This window comes from Camponotus vicinus, unplaced genomic scaffold (genome assembly GCF_025532165.1).
Source record: "Camponotus vicinus isolate PSW18456_S1 unplaced genomic scaffold, iyCamVici1.0 SCAF_5, whole genome shotgun sequence".
Taxonomy (NCBI): domain Eukaryota; kingdom Metazoa; phylum Arthropoda; class Insecta; order Hymenoptera; family Formicidae; genus Camponotus; species Camponotus vicinus.
The window spans coordinates 3,009,729-3,030,752 of record NW_028141977.1 but is presented as its reverse complement, the minus strand read 5'-3'; the positions used below and the strand labels follow the sequence as shown (position 1 = coordinate 3,030,752).

The 21,024-nt window shown below is 27.3% G+C and overlaps 1 protein-coding gene across 1 annotated transcript; it reads right to left on the bottom strand.

Moving 5' to 3' along the window:
* Positions 1–74: 74 nt before the first annotated feature.
* LOC145972042 (aminopeptidase N-like) lies at positions 75–14,365 on the bottom strand. The gene is made up of 11 exons (XM_083100242.1): positions 13,969–14,365; positions 13,230–13,410; positions 12,193–12,328; positions 11,437–11,518; positions 10,419–10,786; positions 5,923–6,203; positions 3,874–4,055; positions 3,145–3,483; positions 2,991–3,060; positions 2,784–2,882; positions 75–419 (listed from the first exon to the last, which is right to left on the bottom strand). The coding sequence occupies exons 1-11, from the start codon at positions 14,238–14,240 to the stop codon at positions 279–281; spliced, it is 2,151 nt and encodes a 716-aa protein (XP_082956368.1). The 5' UTR covers positions 14,241–14,365; the 3' UTR covers positions 75–278.
* Between the last annotated feature and the right edge of the window lie 6,659 nt (positions 14,366–21,024).

Genomic DNA, 21,024 nt, shown 5'->3' with positions numbered 1-21,024 from the left:
TACAGGGTGAGTTTTAATGGTCGTGTCAATCTTTTTATCATGTTATAATTATAAACTTAATCAACTCTCTTTGCATTACTCCATGTTTATAAAAAAATGTAAACATCGGTGAATTGCAAGCTATAAATTATATCTCAATATACACGTAAAAGCACACAAATGCCTCGAATATTCTTAATGCAGCTAAGCATAAATAATAAATCAATAAGTATAAATCTTTAAAAAACTATTTGCAAGATAGATAGATATGTATCCGCGCGTTACAATTGTTACATTTATTAATCGGTTACTACAAAACTCTGAAAGTAGTTCATTTGACTTTCGATTTCGAAGGAGCGTATTCGTACCTTGCTCTGAATAATGAAAATATGTTTCTTCATATTGTTGAACTCTTCGCTAATTCTATACAATTCGCTCATCTAAAACAAATTATATCGATATTAATTATTAGTAAATAGTAAATAATCAATTATCAATAAATATTATTTGTCGTATTATAATTTGATATAATTTAATTTCAAATAGTATAACGAAAACAAAACACTATTTTATTGCGCACGAGATTCTTTATTGAGAAAGAAAGTTACCTATATTATATAATGAAATAATAATATAGTCGAAGTTGCTACTTTTATTACTATTATGTGTATACAGGGTGTACCTGAGTACCGCGCCGGTAGACAATGTCTGATACGGTGGACCGTGCTACAGCTCGAGCGATCGAGCGCTTCTCTCATTCGTCCGATTTTAATAATTAATATTTCTATTATTATTGCAAAAATCTTTACATGGAATAGGACTTCTTTATTTAATTTATTGCGCTCTACCTCCTCACAAGTGCGTGAGGTAGTGCTCAGGTACACCCTGTATATGTATCTGTACATACACATATGTTTACATGTATGTATATATATACAGGGTGATTCTGAACAAACGTCTTTAAAATATCAATTTCTTGAATGAATTCTAAGACGATTTTTCCTCTTGCAAAATTTTGCCCGGAGCTTAGTTTTTAAACTATAAAGGAAAATAGTTAACTACTTACGGAACGAGTACAAGAGGTAGGCAGGGACGGCGCGATATAGGCGATTACGTGTGTCGCTCGCCGCGATCAGCTGATTGCTATACGCGATGACTGTAACAATCAGTGTGTGTGTTTGTGTTTGTTTGTGTGTGTGTGTGTGTGTGTGTGCGTGCGTACACATTCTCACACACACACTGATTGTTACAGTCATCGCGTATAGCAATCAGCTGATCGCGGCGAGTGCCCCACGTAATCGCCCATATCGCGTCGTCCCTGCCTACCTCTTGTACTCGTTTCGTAAGTAGTTAACTATTTTCCTTTATAGTATAAAAACTAAGCTCCGGGCAAAATTTTGCAAGAGGAAAAATCGTCTTAGAATTTATTCAAGAATTTGATATTTTAAAGACAAACGTTTGTTCAGAATCACCCTGTATATATATATACATATGTATACGTACATATAAAATTGGTAATAACAACTTATTTATTTAGTGTAATAATAATCTTAAATATAATTGACATGAAAATTAATTATAGATTATGATAATTACGACTATTTTTTCAGTCTCAGAGTCAAAATTTTAGTTGCCTCGAAAAAAACAGGTTTATAAATTTGTAAACATTTTAAATCAATTATGTAATGTCGATTTCTATACAAGTTTCGCATCTTCATACAAAATTTGTCAGCAATCGAATAAAGTGACATGAATTTTAAAAAATTGATATAGCTCTAATTGTGTGTGAAACATAAATTTAAATTTTTCGTAATTATTGACAGAGCTAAATGCGGATAAAATAGTGTTTCAGTTTCGGAGGAAATTAATTTTCCCTTCAAATTAAGTCGTTGTACAGGGAATACATTTTTTCCTCGATGTCATACCAAATAACTAAGTAAATTTCAATTCAAGATTTTTAAAATAAATTATCCCTAGACCATTTAAGAAAGCATAGGCGAAAAAACTATCGAGGCAAAGTTGAATCGAGAATATCATTGTTCTACTCTATATTATGTGTTCTATTATATTATGTGCATAAACTTACACTATACCTTACTTAATAATTCTTTTATACTTAATAATACTTTACTTAATAATTCTGCAGGGAATGTTTAAAAATAATATTTTGTAAATAATCTGACAAATAAAAATTCACAGAAATTATAGTGATTTTAAAAGAAAAATTAGATATGTGTATGAGCTACGGTTACCATAGAAAAAATATCACTGTATTATAATAATTGTTATATCTAGTATGCCAATGCATTAATTTATCTTAACTTATCCATCATCATGAAATTTTTAGTTTAATATATAGATATATAATATTAAAATATGCTAATCGCGTGATAACCCCCACGATCATATTGAAAAATATTTAAATTTAGAATTAAATAGCTATTTAAACATTTAAAACTTATAAATTCTATCTTTAAATCTTATAAATCGGTTTTTATTAAGATTACTGAAATTTCTAAGTAAAGAAGTTTTCTGTTTCTTTTGCTTTTGCTTGCTCGCTCGCACTTTCCCATGCACTAAAAATTACAATATTCAAAAAACACTTTATTTTCGAAAATTAGTAATAAAAATATGTTTATTTTATAAAAAAGGAATCATGTGACATTAATTTTTGCTTGTCTTTGAGATACTCTGAGACTGTAGCACTAATATACTCTATATAAAAACAATATAATAAAATCAATGATTAATAATTAAAAATGAGTATATATTGATATAATGATATATATAAAATATATATTTACTTTCGCATCTCTTCCTGTTATACGTGTAAATATCTTCTTATATTTATTTAATTCAACTTCTATTGCATTAGTAAATTTATCCGTCAGGAAATTGCTTATCTAAAATAGATTAATTGGATATTCAACAACAATAATTAAATCATAAATTTATGTCACATCATAGTTATTTATTTTACATATATGGATATAAGTACATGCAATTTTTACCTTTTCGAGTTGTTCTGTAGAAGACACATGATTAATAATAACAGTAAATGCTGCATACTCGCTGATTTGTCTAGAATAGTAAAACAATAAATTTATTAATACACGCATAAACTGTTAAATGATAGGTATATATTTATGGAGAAAACTGTATTACTTGGGTTTTATATTCTCAAGATTTTGTAATGTAAAGTCGAGTACTACAGGATTCCTCGCATGCTTCGCGATAGTAAGAAGAAAATAATTAATATAATCTTCATCGGAAAAATCTTTTAAAAACATAATCGATGTTGTACTATCATTTTTTATTAGATTTAAATAGTCTTTGATAAATTCTGAATTCTCAGGGCAAGCCAGAAATTTCAAAAATTTAATTTTAAATTTTTCTTTTCCCAGATAATATACTCCCCACCAAGGAGAATCTTCATTGCTAAGAGAATCGAACAATATTTTTAAACCTTGACAGTATGTCCATTCTTTCCACCATGGCAAGAGTCTACGAGATTCAGCAAAAAATAAATTGTGTTATAAAAGTTTTGTACATATTAATCTTCTATTTTGATCAAATAATTTATTAAACATTGCATATACAGTATCGGTCAAAAATATATCACCTTTTTTGAGGATAACTTAATTCAAAGTGTATATATTTAATTAATTTTTCTTAAGTTGCTGTGTTTATTATTTAATAAAAAGCCTATTGTTAAGCAATCTATATACCCTATTAAAACATGTGTCACTAGACAGAAATATATACACTTTGAATTAAGTTATTCACTTTGAGTTGTTATTGTTAAAAAACATAAAGATGATATATTTTTGGCTGGTACTGTATATATCTACAAAACAATTAAATTAAAGTAACCGAATATATAAGAAAAATTACTTGTTTTTCTTGGAATCTGCGAGATGTTGTTCTAAATTATGACCGGCTCTTGCTATGCACGTGCGATCATCAAGAGAACATGCCCATTTTGCAGCCTCCAGTCTTAAACTAGACTGGTTCGAAGGAACTTCGTTGTATCCAAATTCTTCAAGCTTTTTGTGTAATAAGCGTCGTATTTTAGTCTAAACATGTATGTATATAATAAATATATATACATATATATATATTTACATATAAATATAAATATATAAATATATATATATATATATATATATATATATATACATACATATATATGTATATATATTTTTATTTTACATATAAATTTGAAAATTTTCGATTCATGGTTTTCATATTTTGCTACGTAGAAAGATATCTTGTGCAACAATATTTTACATAACTTTATGTAATTTGTATTTTCTATCTTCGTAAATATCTCAATTTTTTTCTAACAATATCTATTATATCTATAACCACATTTATACATATTTACACACAGTTTTGCATTTTTTTTACGTGCATATATACACATGTTCTCTAAAAGTGAATCAGTGTATTATCACTGATTTATAGTGCTGTACTTATAACTGCTTTTCAGTGTTAAACAGTAAATAGTCACTGATTACAAGCAATTATAAGTGCAGCATTGTAAATCAGTGATAATACACTGATTTACTTTTAGACAGTGCTTAATACACACATATCCATATCACATATAAACATACAAAAGTGCATACATGTATATGTCATACATGTAGATACTATGTTACGTAATTTAATAACTTTTTAATTGCTTGTGTATTGTACGTAGATTAATATATTCCTACTAATTTTCTATATCAAAATTAATCATATTTAAACTGTGATTAATATATTGGGCTGTTCTTCCGTAAACAATCATGCTCCGATTTGTGTCAAATTTTGTAAATAGATTCCTTTTAGGTACAAAAGAAATATACGAGAAGGATTTTTGGCGACTCGAAAAGGTTAAAGCACTTTTTAAGCCCTTTTTCGTAAAAGTGAATATTACCTTTAGACAGCTTGTTCGAAATGACTTTCCTATATATTGTCATGGTCATATTCTTGATTATTTTAGTTACTACATATATATTGTATTATATTGTTTACATTACGCGAAGCGAGGTCTACACCACATCACCTTCGGCCCCCCCTCCAGCAACCACCCCGCTGGTAGGCATGGTGGACCTCGCTTTACAACTTACAGCATATATCCATTGTGATTGATCTCTTCGCAATGCGGCCCCTACCGGCGGGGTGGTTGCGGTAGGGGGGTCGAAGGTCCCCCTTGCACCAACCGCGCGCGCGCGTTTGTGTGTGTGTAAACATACATTTGTGAAATAATTAAAAATTTTTTTGTCTATAACTTTTTAATAAACAATGATCGACGGCTAAAACTTTTGGAATGTTACCCAAGAGGATGACCTTGACAACATATGTCAAGGTCAAAGTCATACGAGCAGGATCCCCTTTTATGCAGGTTTACCGGTTCTACATAGGTTTGTAACTTTCCGCGCGAAGCGAGATCCATACCACATCACCGCTGAGTCAGCGCGAAACGAGGTCTATTATTGTACGGTTTCATATAGGTTATTATTAAGTAATTATAATTAAGGTTATTATTAAGTAAGGTTTTACATAGGTTTACACCACCAATTAAAACTTATTGAAGGTTACTCAGGGTCATGATCTTGATCACATATGTCAAGGCCAAGGTCATTGGTGAGGTTACCGTTTATCTAGATATTTACGTTTCGAACAAGCTGTCTAAAGGTAATATTCACTTTTACGAAAAAGGGCTTAAAAAGTGCCTTAATTATCGAGTTGCCAAAAATCCTTTTTGTATACTTCTTTTGTACTTAAAAGGAACCTATTTAGAAAATTTGACTCAAATCGGAGCATGATCATTTTCGGAGGAATCGCCATATATTGTGCTCCAATTAAATATGATAATATATATAATAAGAAATATGTTTAAAGAGTTTTAATATATTTAAAATCATCGTTGACGTTACTATTTGTAATATTTACCTTGATATTAAAAAATCTTGTTTCCCGAAATAGAAAGACATTAGACAGATATTCCAAGGCTTTGAATGTAGGATACCATGGTATGTAGTCTCTTTCTCGTTTTAGATATTTCGCAATATTCCAGAATACAGTGGAATTAAGTTGGTATGTTATCATTAAGTGAAAAGCGTCATCGATAATTTGTGCACGATTAAGAACATGTATTTTCATGTAATTTTCAGAATCTAGATAACTCGCAATTCTTCGCCAGTTCTCAATATCGTAATTGACTCGATAATATCCTACCGAAAACAAATAAATTATCTCGACCATAATTTTTTCAAACGGATTTATCAATATAAGTATCTGTTTATACTTTTATATTTTACAGACACATACACATACACACACACACATTAACACAGATAAAAATATATTAAAAATTATAAATGAATAAAAAATCAGATTGCAAAATATTATATATATATGAAATTTTTTTGCACTAAAATTGAGTAAATATAATAATTATACAAAAAATTTTATATAAATATTAATTTTTTAATTATGCAAATAATGATCAAATTGCATTATATAATAGAATCTTATATGGTATTATCTATATATTCATGAAAATATAATTTAAAACTATAATAAAAGAAGCCTTTTTATAATCATTCATTATATTTTGTTTTATGGTGGGTTATAAACATAGTTTATCCAGTAAGCATTATTGAGAGGAAGAAGTCTTTAAGAGGACTTTTCGAAGACTTCATTAATTTTTTTTTGAAAATGACATCAATAAATCATCTTTTTGTAAGATGTCTTTCAAAAAAGCTCTTTATGATATCTACTTATAGATGTCCTTAGAGTTCGCTTACTAGAAACTCTAAAGACATCTATAAGTATACATAATAAAGAGTTTTTTAGAACATAATTTAGGTTATTATATATTAATTTGGTGGATTATCTTGAAAGAAAAATAAAGAAGAAAATACAAAAAATAAAAATAGAAAAGAAGTAAAAATAAAAGGAAGGAAAAAAGTGCACCCTAAGATAAGTATAAAATAATTTATTAAAAGTTGTTTTATATATTATAAAAATATATTATATATTATAAACGAATATCCGATCTCCCGCATCCTGTAGCATATGAGTTAAGGTTACTTCTTGTTTATAATTTTTATAATATACAGGGTGTCCCATTTAACTTGAGACATCGAAATATCTCGTAAAGTCTAAAAGATACGAAAAAATGTTTCAAACAAAAGTTATAGGATTTCGAGGGTGACATCTGATGGTGACTTTGAATTTGACCTAGAAGTCGAATATAGTGGTCATTTGAAGGTCAACTTAATTTTTTTAAATGGAACTTCTTATTTTTTATTACATATTCTTGTAGCTTATCTCAAGAACTTTCCAAAACACTATAATTAAGTTAGTTTTCATTAAATACTTTCCGAGTTATGAGGTTTGAAATCATTTCTTAATTTTACATAAACCGTAAAATATCTTGTAAAATATTCATTTTTCGATTATTTTATCTTAATACTTTTATGTACAAAATAATGAGAAGAATCAATTGGTGTAAAGAAAACACATAGTTATTTTTAAGAAAAAATATGTAATTGTTAATTGCAAATTACATATTTTTTCTTCGAAACAACTATGTGTTTTCTTTAGACTAATTGATTCCTCTCATTATTTTGTACATAAAAGTATTAAGGTAAGATAATCGAAAAATGAATATTTTACAAGATATTTTACAGTTTATGTAAAATTAAGAAATGATTTCAAGCCTCATAACTCGGAAAGTACTTAACGGAAACTAATTTAATTATAGTGTTTTGGAAAGCTCTTGAGATGAGCTATAAGAATATGTAATAAAATATAGGAGGTTCGATTTAAAAAAATTAAGTTGAACTTTAAATGACCACTAAATTCGACATCTAGGTCAAAATCAAAGTCATCATCAGATGTCCTCCTCGAAATTCTACAACTTTTGTTTGAAACATTTTTTCGTATCTTTTAGACTTTACGAGATATTTCGATGTCTCAAGTTAAATGGGACACGCTGTATAAAACAACTTTTAATAAATTATTTTATACTAATCTTAGTGTGCACTTTTCTCCTTTCTTCTATTTTTGCTTCCTTTTTATTTTTATTATATTTTCGATTTATAAGAAATCAGATTATAATATTCTTTTAGATGTCATTTATGTGATGTCTTTTCTTCCTCTAAAATCAACGCATTAGAGAACTTATTGACATCATTATGTTATCTTCCAGATAGCATTGTCGGATGTTCATTTCTTAAATCTGAATACTTTAAGAACTCTTTTTAGTAACTTATTGCTCACTAGGTAAAATCATGTAGCTTGATATCATATATAATTTAGTAAAAAATATTCGTAACCATTGAAAAATTACACAATACGCACATGTGCACACAGACAATGCTATTTAATTTAATAATACAAAATATAATTTATTATAATAATAAAATGCATGTATGATTAAAATAACAAAATTTATCTGCAAAAATTAACATGTTAGATAAGTCGATTAAATTATCAAATAATAAATTTATTAATCATATAAAATAAATTCTTATTCTTACATATATGAATATATATGAATGTACATATATTAATTATTTCTAATTTTAAAGAATTTGGTAAATGTTTACTTTATGTTACACAGCTCGAAAAATTTTTATTTTCACATATGCAGGATACATTCCTAAGTAATACACCGTTTGAATATTGCGGTAGTCTCTCTTCGTTCCTGAGATATGCGATTTTGAAATTTTATACTTACTTGTATCATCTTTTCATTACATTCTAAATATGTTTATATTTTTCTGTTTACATTTACCGAGGTCATCTTTCTGAATAATTTTCAAAAGGTTTTAGCCTTTTGTTATTTATTAAATAGTTAAAAAAAAATTTCATGCATAAAAAGGGCTCAACAATTTAAATTTATATAAAATTTAATACAATTTAATACAATTAAAAAATATCAAAAATGTATGTGTACACACACACACACACACACACACACACATGCGGGGGGTGCAAGGGGCCTTCGGCCCCCCCTCCCGCACCACCCCGACGGTAGGGGACGCATTGCGAAAAGTTCAATCACAATGGATATATGCTTTAAGTTGTAAAGCGAGCGTCCACCTTGCCATCCGGCGGAGTGGTTGCGGGAGGGGGGGCCGAAGGCCACCCTTGCACCCCCCACGCGCGCGCGTGTGTGTGTGTGTGTGTACACATACATTTGTGATATTTTTTAATTGTATTAAATTGTATTAAATTCTATATAAATTTAAATTGTATACCTTTTTTTTATTAGAATATTTATATATGAATATTAATTAGAGATAGCAAACGTAAACAAAGAAATGTAAACATACAAGTAAAATATAATATGAAACCGTGATAAACAAATGTAAACAAAAATGTAAATATATAGATAGGATATAACGAAAAGATGACACAAAAGTATGAAACTTCAAAAGTGCATATCTCAGAAAGAGAACGAAGAGACCGCCGCAAAATTCAAACGGTATATTACTTAGGAATGTATCCTCTACAATATATGTGAAAATAAGAATTTTTCGAGCTGTGTAATCTAAAATAAATATTTATCAAGAATTTTATTGTGCATTTTAAAATAGCTATTTAGCAAAATGAAAAGAAAGTTTTAGTTAAATATTTAATAAAATAACCATGCCCAATAATAATGTATCAAAATAAAAAACACAATTTTATTGAATATTTCAAATGCATGGTAGACATATTATGAAATTGTAAAATTACATTACAATTAAATTTAACACGGAAGATATTAAATTTACTAGACATTTGATAAATTAATAACTTTGTTAATCAATATTGCGTAAGAAGCTGTATTTATTTTAATTACACAGGCCTGCGAGATCAGTTACAAAAAGCAGAGTAGGTAAATCTGATAGATTTTGTGACGCTGAAAACGAATCTGGCCACAGAATTTCCCCAGCACGTTAGGTTTTTGAATAATTTGTAGTTGAATAATCCAAAAATCGCTATTTTGGCCAATTTCGTAAACTTATTGTGAGGAAACCAAATTTTTTGAAATATTTCTGTCAATGGCATCGTATAATACTCACTTTCATCTTTCAAATCCACTTTCGATTACCGCCGCACGATTTTTGGGCCATTCAACCACAAATTACTCAAAAACTTGACGTGCTGGGGAAATTCTGCGGCCAGATTTGTTTTCAGCGTCACAAAATCTATCAGATTCATCTACTCTGCTTTTTGTAACTGACAGAAGCTCAAATTTCGCAGGCCTGTGTTATCATTAAAAATATTGCAAAATATTTATTATTTTACAGTAAATTATTTTGAATATGTGACGAGTGAAAGATCTTTTAATAAATAATATAGAAGCTTACATAATCAATAAAATAATATAAAATTTCCAATATGTATGATAAATAGTGTAAAGTGTAATAAATTTGTTGTATATTTACCAGTTTGTTGTATGTTGAATAATATCCAACCATTCTCTTTAAAATTAAATTTCGTTTCAAAATATTGATTCAAGAATATATTACTTGTATAAGTAAAATTGTGATATGTCTGTGTAGTATATGTTACAGGTACGAGCAAGTAGTAATTCGGCGATGTATGTGCATCAAAATTTACTATCCGCATTTTTATCGAAAATATAGGATCATCATAATCTCGTATTACTTCCACTACAGGACAATATTTGTAATTTATCCAATAATTCATTAGCTGTTTCATAGTAAATGCAATCATATCAAACACATCATTTGCTGTTTTAGGCTTCATAAGGTTCTTCACAACTTCATGAAAATAATCTGGAGACGGATCGCTAAATTCAAAGTTAGTGGAAAATTTAATGTTATAAAGTACAAACGAAAAGTATTATAAGGATTGTTAAAACAGAACGAATGAAATTTACTATATATATATATATATATATATATATATATATATATATGGTATATGTATATATAGGGGAGACCAGGGACAAAAGTAACATTTTTTGTATTATAGGTCACTAATTAATTATCGTTAGAGATATAAAAAAAAAGATTAAATATATTTAAATTAATTAATTATATTATAAAAATAATAGAGCATAATGTATAGTTTTAATAAATATTTGAGATGTTTTAATTTATTTAAATTATAATTTAATTAGGAATATATGGCAAAACTTAACAATTTTGAAAAAACATGTGTAAATGGCAGAACTAAATTATTTTTAAAAGTATGTGCGTAAATGGAAAGTATATCTTGAACATTTAATAACATTGGTAAAAAGGTAAAAAGAATTGTATATCGTTAGATAATAAAGAATGAATGAGACAATGTACGTTTAAATAAAAATAACCGTAAGATTTGGAGCGTTTATGAAATCTATGATCTATAATCAATCATTCATCACGTTTAGTTTTCTATAGTAATTATAGCTGTAAATTATAGTTGTAAATTATAGTTGTACAGAATATTACTTACTTGCCCTGTACATATATACGGATACTTTCCCAAAATATCTCTTCAGTAATCATGTTTTGTAACATACGCAATACACTGGATGCTACAATCACATAATTTATAACAGAATATAAATAAGATAACAGTTAACAATTATATTTATACATATAATTAAATATATTCAGAAAGATTATCATATAAATATAAATATATATGTATATTCAGGGTGTCTGCAATCTCTTAGGAAAAAAAAAACATAAGTAGATCTCGTTAAATCGAACTAGAAAGTCATATACTATTTTAAAATGCACCACGTAAAATTCGAGATAATAATTAAGTAAGATCGGCCAATGCGCGTAGCTAGATGCGCGCGTCGCCATCATGTTTCGGAGAATCCGTCTACCTGCCCACTGACCTCTTCGCCGCGCGCCAACACACTCATCGCTCCTCCCTTCCCCAATCTCCGCTTTGCCGCGCGCCGCCATTATGCTACAGTGAGACCGCCTTCGCCGTCGCGGAATTCTAGCCACGCGCATTGGCTGATCTTTTTTAATTAATTTTTCGTTAATTATTGCAAATACCGTAAAACAGTAAAGGACCTTCTTTTTTAATTTATACCAATCTACCTTCACACTTCGAGACTGTAAAAAAAATCAGACACCTTGTATAATGCCCTGTATTATAAAATTAAATTTTTTGTCAGTTATTTTGCGTATATTTTTAAGTATTTATATTCAAAAATTTATGCATAATCAATTCTTAATTATATTACCATACCTCTAATGTAACGGGGACTTTCAAAAGAACTTAGCGATGTACTATAAAGTGATGTATCATATTTTGTATCGAAATGAAGTGATTCTTGTTGAATTTGCACCACAAACAAATTTATCATCTGGGTATCTGGGATTGCCTACAGAAAATAATTTTAATGTATTTAATTAGTTAATATAAGATTTCGTACACAATTATGCACTAGAATTGCTATTTTCTACGCTTATCTAAAAAAATTTGTTCCTCATCTTATACTCTCTCCCTCCTCTCTCCCACCCCTCCCCACCCTTCCCTTTCTCACTCTCTCTCTCTCGTCTCTCCCCCTCCCTCCCCTCCTCCTTTCTCTACCCTTCTCTCTCAATCCCTCTTTTCCCCCTTCTCTCTCTCTCCCTCTCTCAGCCTCTTTTAAAATATAGAATAAATAATTAAAAAATAATATTAGTAATAACAAAACTGTATACACAATATAACATTTAAGTTGAAAATTTTTAAAAATAAAGCATTATTTATAATATATTATATAACAGAATTATCTTATTACACAATTTATATATTTATATATATGTAACTTTATAATAATTTCATATACAATATACATACAATCTGAACATGATTTATATAGAATATAATTTCCCTTTTACTTTATATAATAATTTAAAAATATAATAATTGTAATTGACTTTTACAAATAGAAAAGATATAAAAATATTTTATATTGTGTGTGTATGTTGCAGATTTATTTGAAAAATTAGCATTTAAAAAAACTATATTCTTTGTAAATATAAAATCTTTATAATATTCTAAAAAAATTTGTAATATTCTAAAAAATTTATGCGTTCTGATAAAACTAAAATTATAAAGAGTTTTTGTAATATAGGATAGGAATAAAGATGTATGTACCACATTGTATATTATATTGCATATATTGTATATATATATATATATATTTTCTTTAATTATTATATTATCTGCGAGTTAAATGGTGTGAGTGAAATGGTGGCGAGTGAGCAGGTTTTGTCCTGAAGAATGTTTAAAATAACCTCATTGATGGTATAATATTCCAAAAATGTGACAATAGCCTTGTTTAACCAAGAGGATGATGACCAAAACGGATTTTCATAATAAAAACATTCCTGTACTACTTTATCTGCTACGAAGAGGGTTATTTGGACACTCTTCGCAATAGGATCTAAATTCTCATGAAAGATAATATCTGTATCTCTAAAAATAAAAAATAATGCTTTATAGAATGCTTATATATGTTGAAAGTAGTGTTTGCAAATTTATAACTAAATAATTCTGAATGAATTAACATGTTAGATATATATTAATGTTTTATTTATCATATTTGCGCGTAGGAATATTCACTATGAAACTATACGATACTTACTTCCAATATGTATAAAAAAAAATTATTAAATTTGGTCTATAAAGAATATGGAAACCTTAATATAACGTCTTATTTAATTTATATTTTTTTTACAATTTATAATATATGATAATTAATATGATATATTATTATTATTTTTCATATAAGTATACAATAAAGATAAGTAAACCTTTAGATATGTTTCTTTCATTCTCTTATATATTATAATTTTATATATTTTTTAAAATGTATTTAAATAATTAAATAATATTCTAAATATTCTAAAAATAATATTCTAATAATGAACAAAGAATATGTAGATAATATTTTAAATAGAATTATTATCATTTTTTTAATTTTAAAAAATATATTAATTTTTTTATATTTTATTCTTTTTATTATATAGTTACCTATAAACGACGAGATTCTCATTTATAATATCTTCGTCTTGAAAATCCATAATTACAACATGATTTATTGCCCAAGTTTTATTCAGGCGTTTCAATTTATTAAACAAATACGGCGTGATATTTTTAGCAACTTCATGTACAAGTTCGCAGTACGTTCTACACCCCGTATTAACCTTGACACTTTCATTTATATCAGACTGGAAGAATATATTATTCAGAAATAGAAGATATTTAGGCATATCAAGCGTAGTTTCAAAATGTATGATCATCATGTTTTTATCACTTATTTCCACTTTTTGTATCGGCCTATTTGATAAAACTGCATGGCGCGATAATTTTCTGGCGATAGATATCTTAAAAGGGACTGTTGAAGTTTCGAGAAAATGTGGAAACAAGTTTGAGGTTCCAATTGCATCAAAATACGTTGCTAACCTATCATATATCGAAGTAAATTAAAGGCTAATAAATTTTTGCCAATTATATAGAAATAAAAATTGAAACAAACAGAAGGTACGAATTGTAAGGAAAAAGAAAATATATATATAAAGTGAAAAAAAATAATGTTAAATCAATAACATCAGTGTAATTGGAATTTAGTTTATTATTTCAATAATATTATTAATTAAATAAATACGCCATGTATTGAATTAATAAAATAAATTCTAATTACACTGATGTTGATTCAATATTATTTTTTTCTCAGTATATATAATATTTGTTTACAATACTTTTTACTTCTTTGCTACTTGTATATTATACAGTAAATAAGATATTTTTGTAATATTTTAACACAATGTGAGTACAAAATGTTTATTGTAGATGATACAAAATGAACAATTAATATTTTAATATCAAAAATTTAATGTGCTTATATTCCATAAAACTGAAAAAATTTCAATGTAAAAAGAATACTATATATATAATAGGAACTTAATTTTAATTCATTTATTAATCCAACTATTCAATGCATAATTTTATGTATGTTAACGAAATTATATATTTTAGTGATGATTTATTAGATGAAGTACAAATATATGTTTTTAATTATTAACGAATATTATAGCAAAAGTGTGTTGCTTTTAAATTTTGAGTTATAGGTTTCTTAAAATATTAGTAATAAATTTCCTAAAGTATAATATTATGAAAATAAACAATATAAGAAGAGAGACGAAAAAAGATAGAAGAAAGAATTGAATGTTAACATTTCAAATTTGAAATAAACAATTTTTATAAGAACGTAAACACAAAAAAATTCTTGTAATAGTTCATGTGATACATAACTCCTTGTTAATCATATTATTCAGAGCTTGAAAATATTTCGAAATACTGTTGGAATATTTGAGTTTGCCGAATTATTAACGACGAGATTGTAGGGCATATAATTGAAAAAAATTATTTTACTTATTTTAATTAAATTAATTTTTTTGCAATTTATTTCAATAATTGTAATAATAATGGTAATAATAAATAGCAAAATTTACAAAACTTGTTACTAATATCTTAAAAACGTATAATTATAAACGAAAATTTTTCAAATAGGTATCAATACAAATGTCTTTTTAGAATATTTTTTGATCAGCAGAATGCAACATGCCAAGATTCGACTAGATCTTTAACAAACGCGTTGAAATTGCTATATATTTAATATTTTAACAGTTACTTACCATTGTTTATTTCTGTCGTAAAAGATTCTTAAGTCTTTAATACTAGTTATGATATTGACAAATGTTAATTTCAAGGTGTAATTTCCTGATGGTAGCTCATCGTTGAAAAGATACTCGACAATCATATGTTTATATGTAGATTTATTTGTTGGTTTATAAGCGATCTCTTCTTCGTAATAGATCTTAGGTGGATCGTTAAACAGCATTACCTCAGTTATATTTGTTACCTTCGAATACAGCTTAATGCGCCGTGTTGGTTTAAAAATCTTAATATTGATACTGCATGTACCGAAAAAAGTATGATTTTGAATGTATGATGTAAGCATCATGTCATAATGTTTTGGTACTACATAGCTTGATTGATTGGAGAGTTGAATTGTCTGATTATCGATAAAAGTTGCCACGGCGATGAATGCTAAACCGCTACTTAATATTAGATTTAGAAACATGATATTACTTCTTATCTTAGATATCTATAAAAATATTATTCTGTTAGAAAGAATAAACGGATAAATTAACACACCGCGTTGTCCCCATACAGCACAGGTAGATCCTGAGTATGTACTCAGTATATCGCAAACGTAGATTGTGTATATCCCACTAATATTCGATATACATACTATGATATTTTGAGATTGTACGGAGGATGTTCCTATGTCTGCCTTAGAAACCTACTCAGTATATACTCAGAATATTTCTTAGTATATTATGAGTATATTTTTAGAATATTTTAAGCATATTTTTACATTAATAAATTATATATGAATATAGAAGATAGTTGGACTATATGTAGAATAAAAAATAGATTCTTCGTGATGTAAAAAATAAATAAAAATGTGAAATTATTTACTTTATAAACAAAACTTCAGACAAAAATGTTATTTCTAATAGATGAATATAAAACATTTGAAAAACACCTATTAGTGTTTATTAAATGATTCTCCTTGAAATATTGATCTCGATAATCTATGTACAATTATGTAAGTACACTCGGTAATAGATGAAATACCTTAAATGCAGTAAATGGATTACTTCTCATTTTAATTTCAAATAATCTGTTTAATATTCTGAATTCCAACAAGGAATCCAGATTATTAGACAAATTACTTTCAATTAAGTCAGTTTATTATAAATTAAACTGACTAAAAAGAAAAAAGAAGAAACTTTGGAATTCATGTTAGTACCAGTCCTTTATGTCCATTTCACCAAAAATTAAGTACGAGTTTGGTGGCGCGCGTAGCGGCAAAATGAAGAAACACATGCAATATTATAGAGTATTCTGAAAATATACGAGAAAGAATATACTAATACGAGATATTCAAAGTATATTCTGAGAATATATGAAAAATAATATACAACAAGAGATGTTATGGGATTATTCTCAGTATATTACATCTGTAACGTATATTTACATGATATCATGTGCTGTGTGGGTCTTTACCATAAATTAATGAAAAAGAAGAAATTAGGACAAATATATAGAAGTACTTAATTCTTAACTTACGCTCTATACGCAGATATATCACAAATGATATATAAATGTATGTTCTGTTATAATAATTCACCTCAATAAATCAGTGTTTTATCGACTTTTTGTAACGTGAGAAGTAATGTAGGGACACAGTTATGATCTCTTACTGTTTCGAGAAATCTCCAAGGACTAACAACACTTGATACATGACATTATAATAAATACGTATGTCATGAAAACACACAACTTCTGAGGTCGTTAATAGACACCTTGATTGAGAAACGTTGTACATATAATCATGCATATACAGGGTGTTTCTTAATAAGTGCGAAAAATTTTAGGAGATGATTCTTTGTCGGAAATTAACGGTGATTTTTCATATTGTCTGAAAAATGCACTCTGGGAAAAAATAGAATTAAATGGAGCACAATCATATTCGGCGCGTTAGTGACGTACGTCAGACTAATGTTTTTAACAAATCACGAGCTCGCTGCGTGCCGTCACCTCGCGCCTATCGCGTTTCAGCGTTACGTCATTGGCGCCCAATCATAGGCAGCCACCCCGAGTACATAAAGAGACCCGCTACCTTACAAACAATTTTGCCCTTCGAGAAAAATCTACAATATCGAGATACGTTATGAAAAAAAAAAATGAATCGGAAATACGTGATTTGCCAGTAAAATGCTGATCTTTCTCGAAGGACGTTTAATATAAGCATCGGGCGATGACAATGACTCTCTCTTAAAAAAGACACATCGCGACTGTTCGTACGGCCGTTTATTCCGTTGCTTGCGGATATAATCCAGTCTCAATACTTGTAAAATTTTGTAAAATATAACGTGTAGTGTTAATTAAATTGTGCCGTCTTGATAAAAGAATAGTCCTTTTTTTGAACTCCTATCGAGCTGTCGAATGTTTCTATCGACGCTCGTTCGCGCACTTATCTTATTTTCGAACACAAATAAACATTAAAAAGTTCTAATAAAAAATTGAATAGGGGTTGCTAGATTCATTCTCTTATAACAATACGGGAGACTGAAAAAAATATTAATAAATAACCTTTTTGCTAGTAGAAAATATCCATCTAATTTTATTTCTTCAACTTGTTCCAATTTGAAAAAAAAAATAAAAAATTAATTTTTACCCCTATTTTTGGAGAAGTGTAACTCCACAGGGAGGGATGTAGAAGTATATGTTTATATGAAAAACCGCTCTTAATTTTCGACAAAGAATCATCTCCTAAAATTTTTCGCAATTATTAAGAAACACTTTGTATACACAAATTTTCATTTGAAATATAAACTTTAAGAAATTTTTATTTCGGGCGAGCGAATCAAAGTTGACTTTCTTTTTTTAATAAGAAGAATTATTTCTTTGCGGATTATGTGCGTATGTGTACACATAAATACATTTCTATGATGCATATATGTATAAAATATAAATAATATTCGACTTAAAAATAATTGAACAGAATTATTAAAAGGTTATATAAGACGAATTCCATTGAAAATATAAAGTTATGGATTCTGAAAATACTTTTTTGAAAATTAAAATTATTATTATATTCCTAGTAAATACAAAATATACATTGAAAAAAAATTTGAATTTAAATTTTTTATGTATATATATATATATATATATATATATATATATATATATACAATATTAAATTAAAGTTTTTATAGATATAATATTAAAATGAGAATTTTTTCGCGTATTTGCATGTAAATAATATTGTTGTCCAACAATTTTATAAAAAAAATTAATTTCAAATTATAGATAAGAAATTATATACATAAAATATATGTGAATGAGTTTATACAAGTGTGTGAATCTAGTGAAAATTAATAATTCATTTAAATAATGTCATACAATGAGTCACGTCTATATCGAAATTTTTTATTTTTCATGTTTCCTTCGCAGACACACACACACACACACACACATGAAAGTAAAAAAAATTTTATAATAATACAGAAATACAAATATCCAGTCTTTTAAAAATTGAAATTCGTGTAAAAGTTTTATTGCGAATTAAGAAAAAGAAAAAGAGAGAAATAAAAAGAAATAGAATATTATTTCCAGACATGCTCAAATCGATTTGAATCTAGGGATTAGCCTATCTAATGACACAGTTCAATTTGTAATTTTTACATTGGGATAGTGGATTGTAGGCAATTTTTATACATGCATAATCTTTATTTTAAAAATTTATTGTAAAAGCGATGCATGTGAATGTTTGGAAATCGATTTTCATATTCATATTTGTTTGAACTTTGTTTAGGAGGAAACAATTAGAAGCAATAATTGACAATGTATTAAAAGTCGAATATGGAGATATATGTATATTTTGATGTATTACATTTATAATTTTATACAGTGTTATATAAGGCGTGTACTTCCGAAAAGCCCATACCTTCGAATTTTTTGAAATTACGTATACTTACGTATTTTGACGTGCTGATTACTAATATGATAGTGAAAATTGGCGCAACTTTCATTTTTATGGTAAAAACCATAAAAAATCGTCAAAAATTGACGTTTTTTGGGTTTATTTTATCAAATACTGGAAAATTCAAAAGTATTTTATATAAAATATCGAAAATGTATGTAACAGATAAGTAATATATATAATATGTCGTAAACATTATTTTTTCTTTTATTTTAAGCATAATTTACAATGACATCCAATGCAAAATGTTCTCTTGCGATCTATTTATAATCATTATTTAAATGATTGAGTTCGCTGCGCTTAGAATGAGAAAAGGCAACAATGGGCGGATTCATTTAATAAAAATAATTCACGCTTTGATGATAAATGTCTAAACAATGGAATATGCGGCTCTGAAAAAACTTTTATCTATTAAATCCCTCTCTCTCTCTCTTTCAGCGCAATGTTAGAGAATGTTTGTGACATTTTTTAAATAAACAATTTTTTTTCTTCAAAAAAAAATAAAATTTTTTCTTTGTTTATTGCACTGATATTATTGAAATATCAATTTCAAAAAGATTGATTTTAAACGAAAATTTAGTATCAAATTAATTATTTAAATATTATGAATTGCGAATCAATTTTGTTGATTACATGGTTTCGCAATTGTTCTATATTTTCTTACATAAATATAATCTTATTTGGACTTGAACTAAAATAACGTTATTCAACTGTGTGATTCTCAAGATATGAAACTTCACTCTGACTGTCAACATGTTTTTGAATTAAAAAAATGACTAAATAAATATCGATAAATCTTAATACACTGTTAATCTGGGGAATTTATTTTACTAGCACATATTCTTGTGTACTATTTGAAAAGATTTGCGATTCATTTTTAAATTATAATAATAATAAGTTTATCAGATTTATATATATAGTTTTCTGTAGTTATTAATTATAGTAAATGAATATTTATCGCATTTTATTTTGTTTACGATTAATAACATATTTAGGATAAAGCAAATATCATTTATTTCGTGATCTATGAACCGAGAATTAAAGAAATGCTAAGCAGAGCAAGCTGAAGAAAATTGAGTTTAATCAAACGGTTTATCATATCAAGGATAATGTTCATTATTATATTGCTATTATCTATTCTTACTTAATTGCTGTATAATTATTATATGCATCATAGGAGAAGCGGGCGACTCATTAATCTGATGTCAGAACCACTGAGTTCCCTGATCTCTGGCAACATATTGGAATTCATTAAGATTAAGATAAAGAGAGAGAGAGAGAGAGAGAGAGAGAGAGAGGATAAAATAGAGAAAATATTGAAAATACATTATTAACCATGAATTAAACGTCGCACAGTGTACATCCATATAAACTATCAACAACTCACGAATATATATATATATATATATATATATATATATATATATATATATATAAATATATATATATATATATATATATCAATCTAA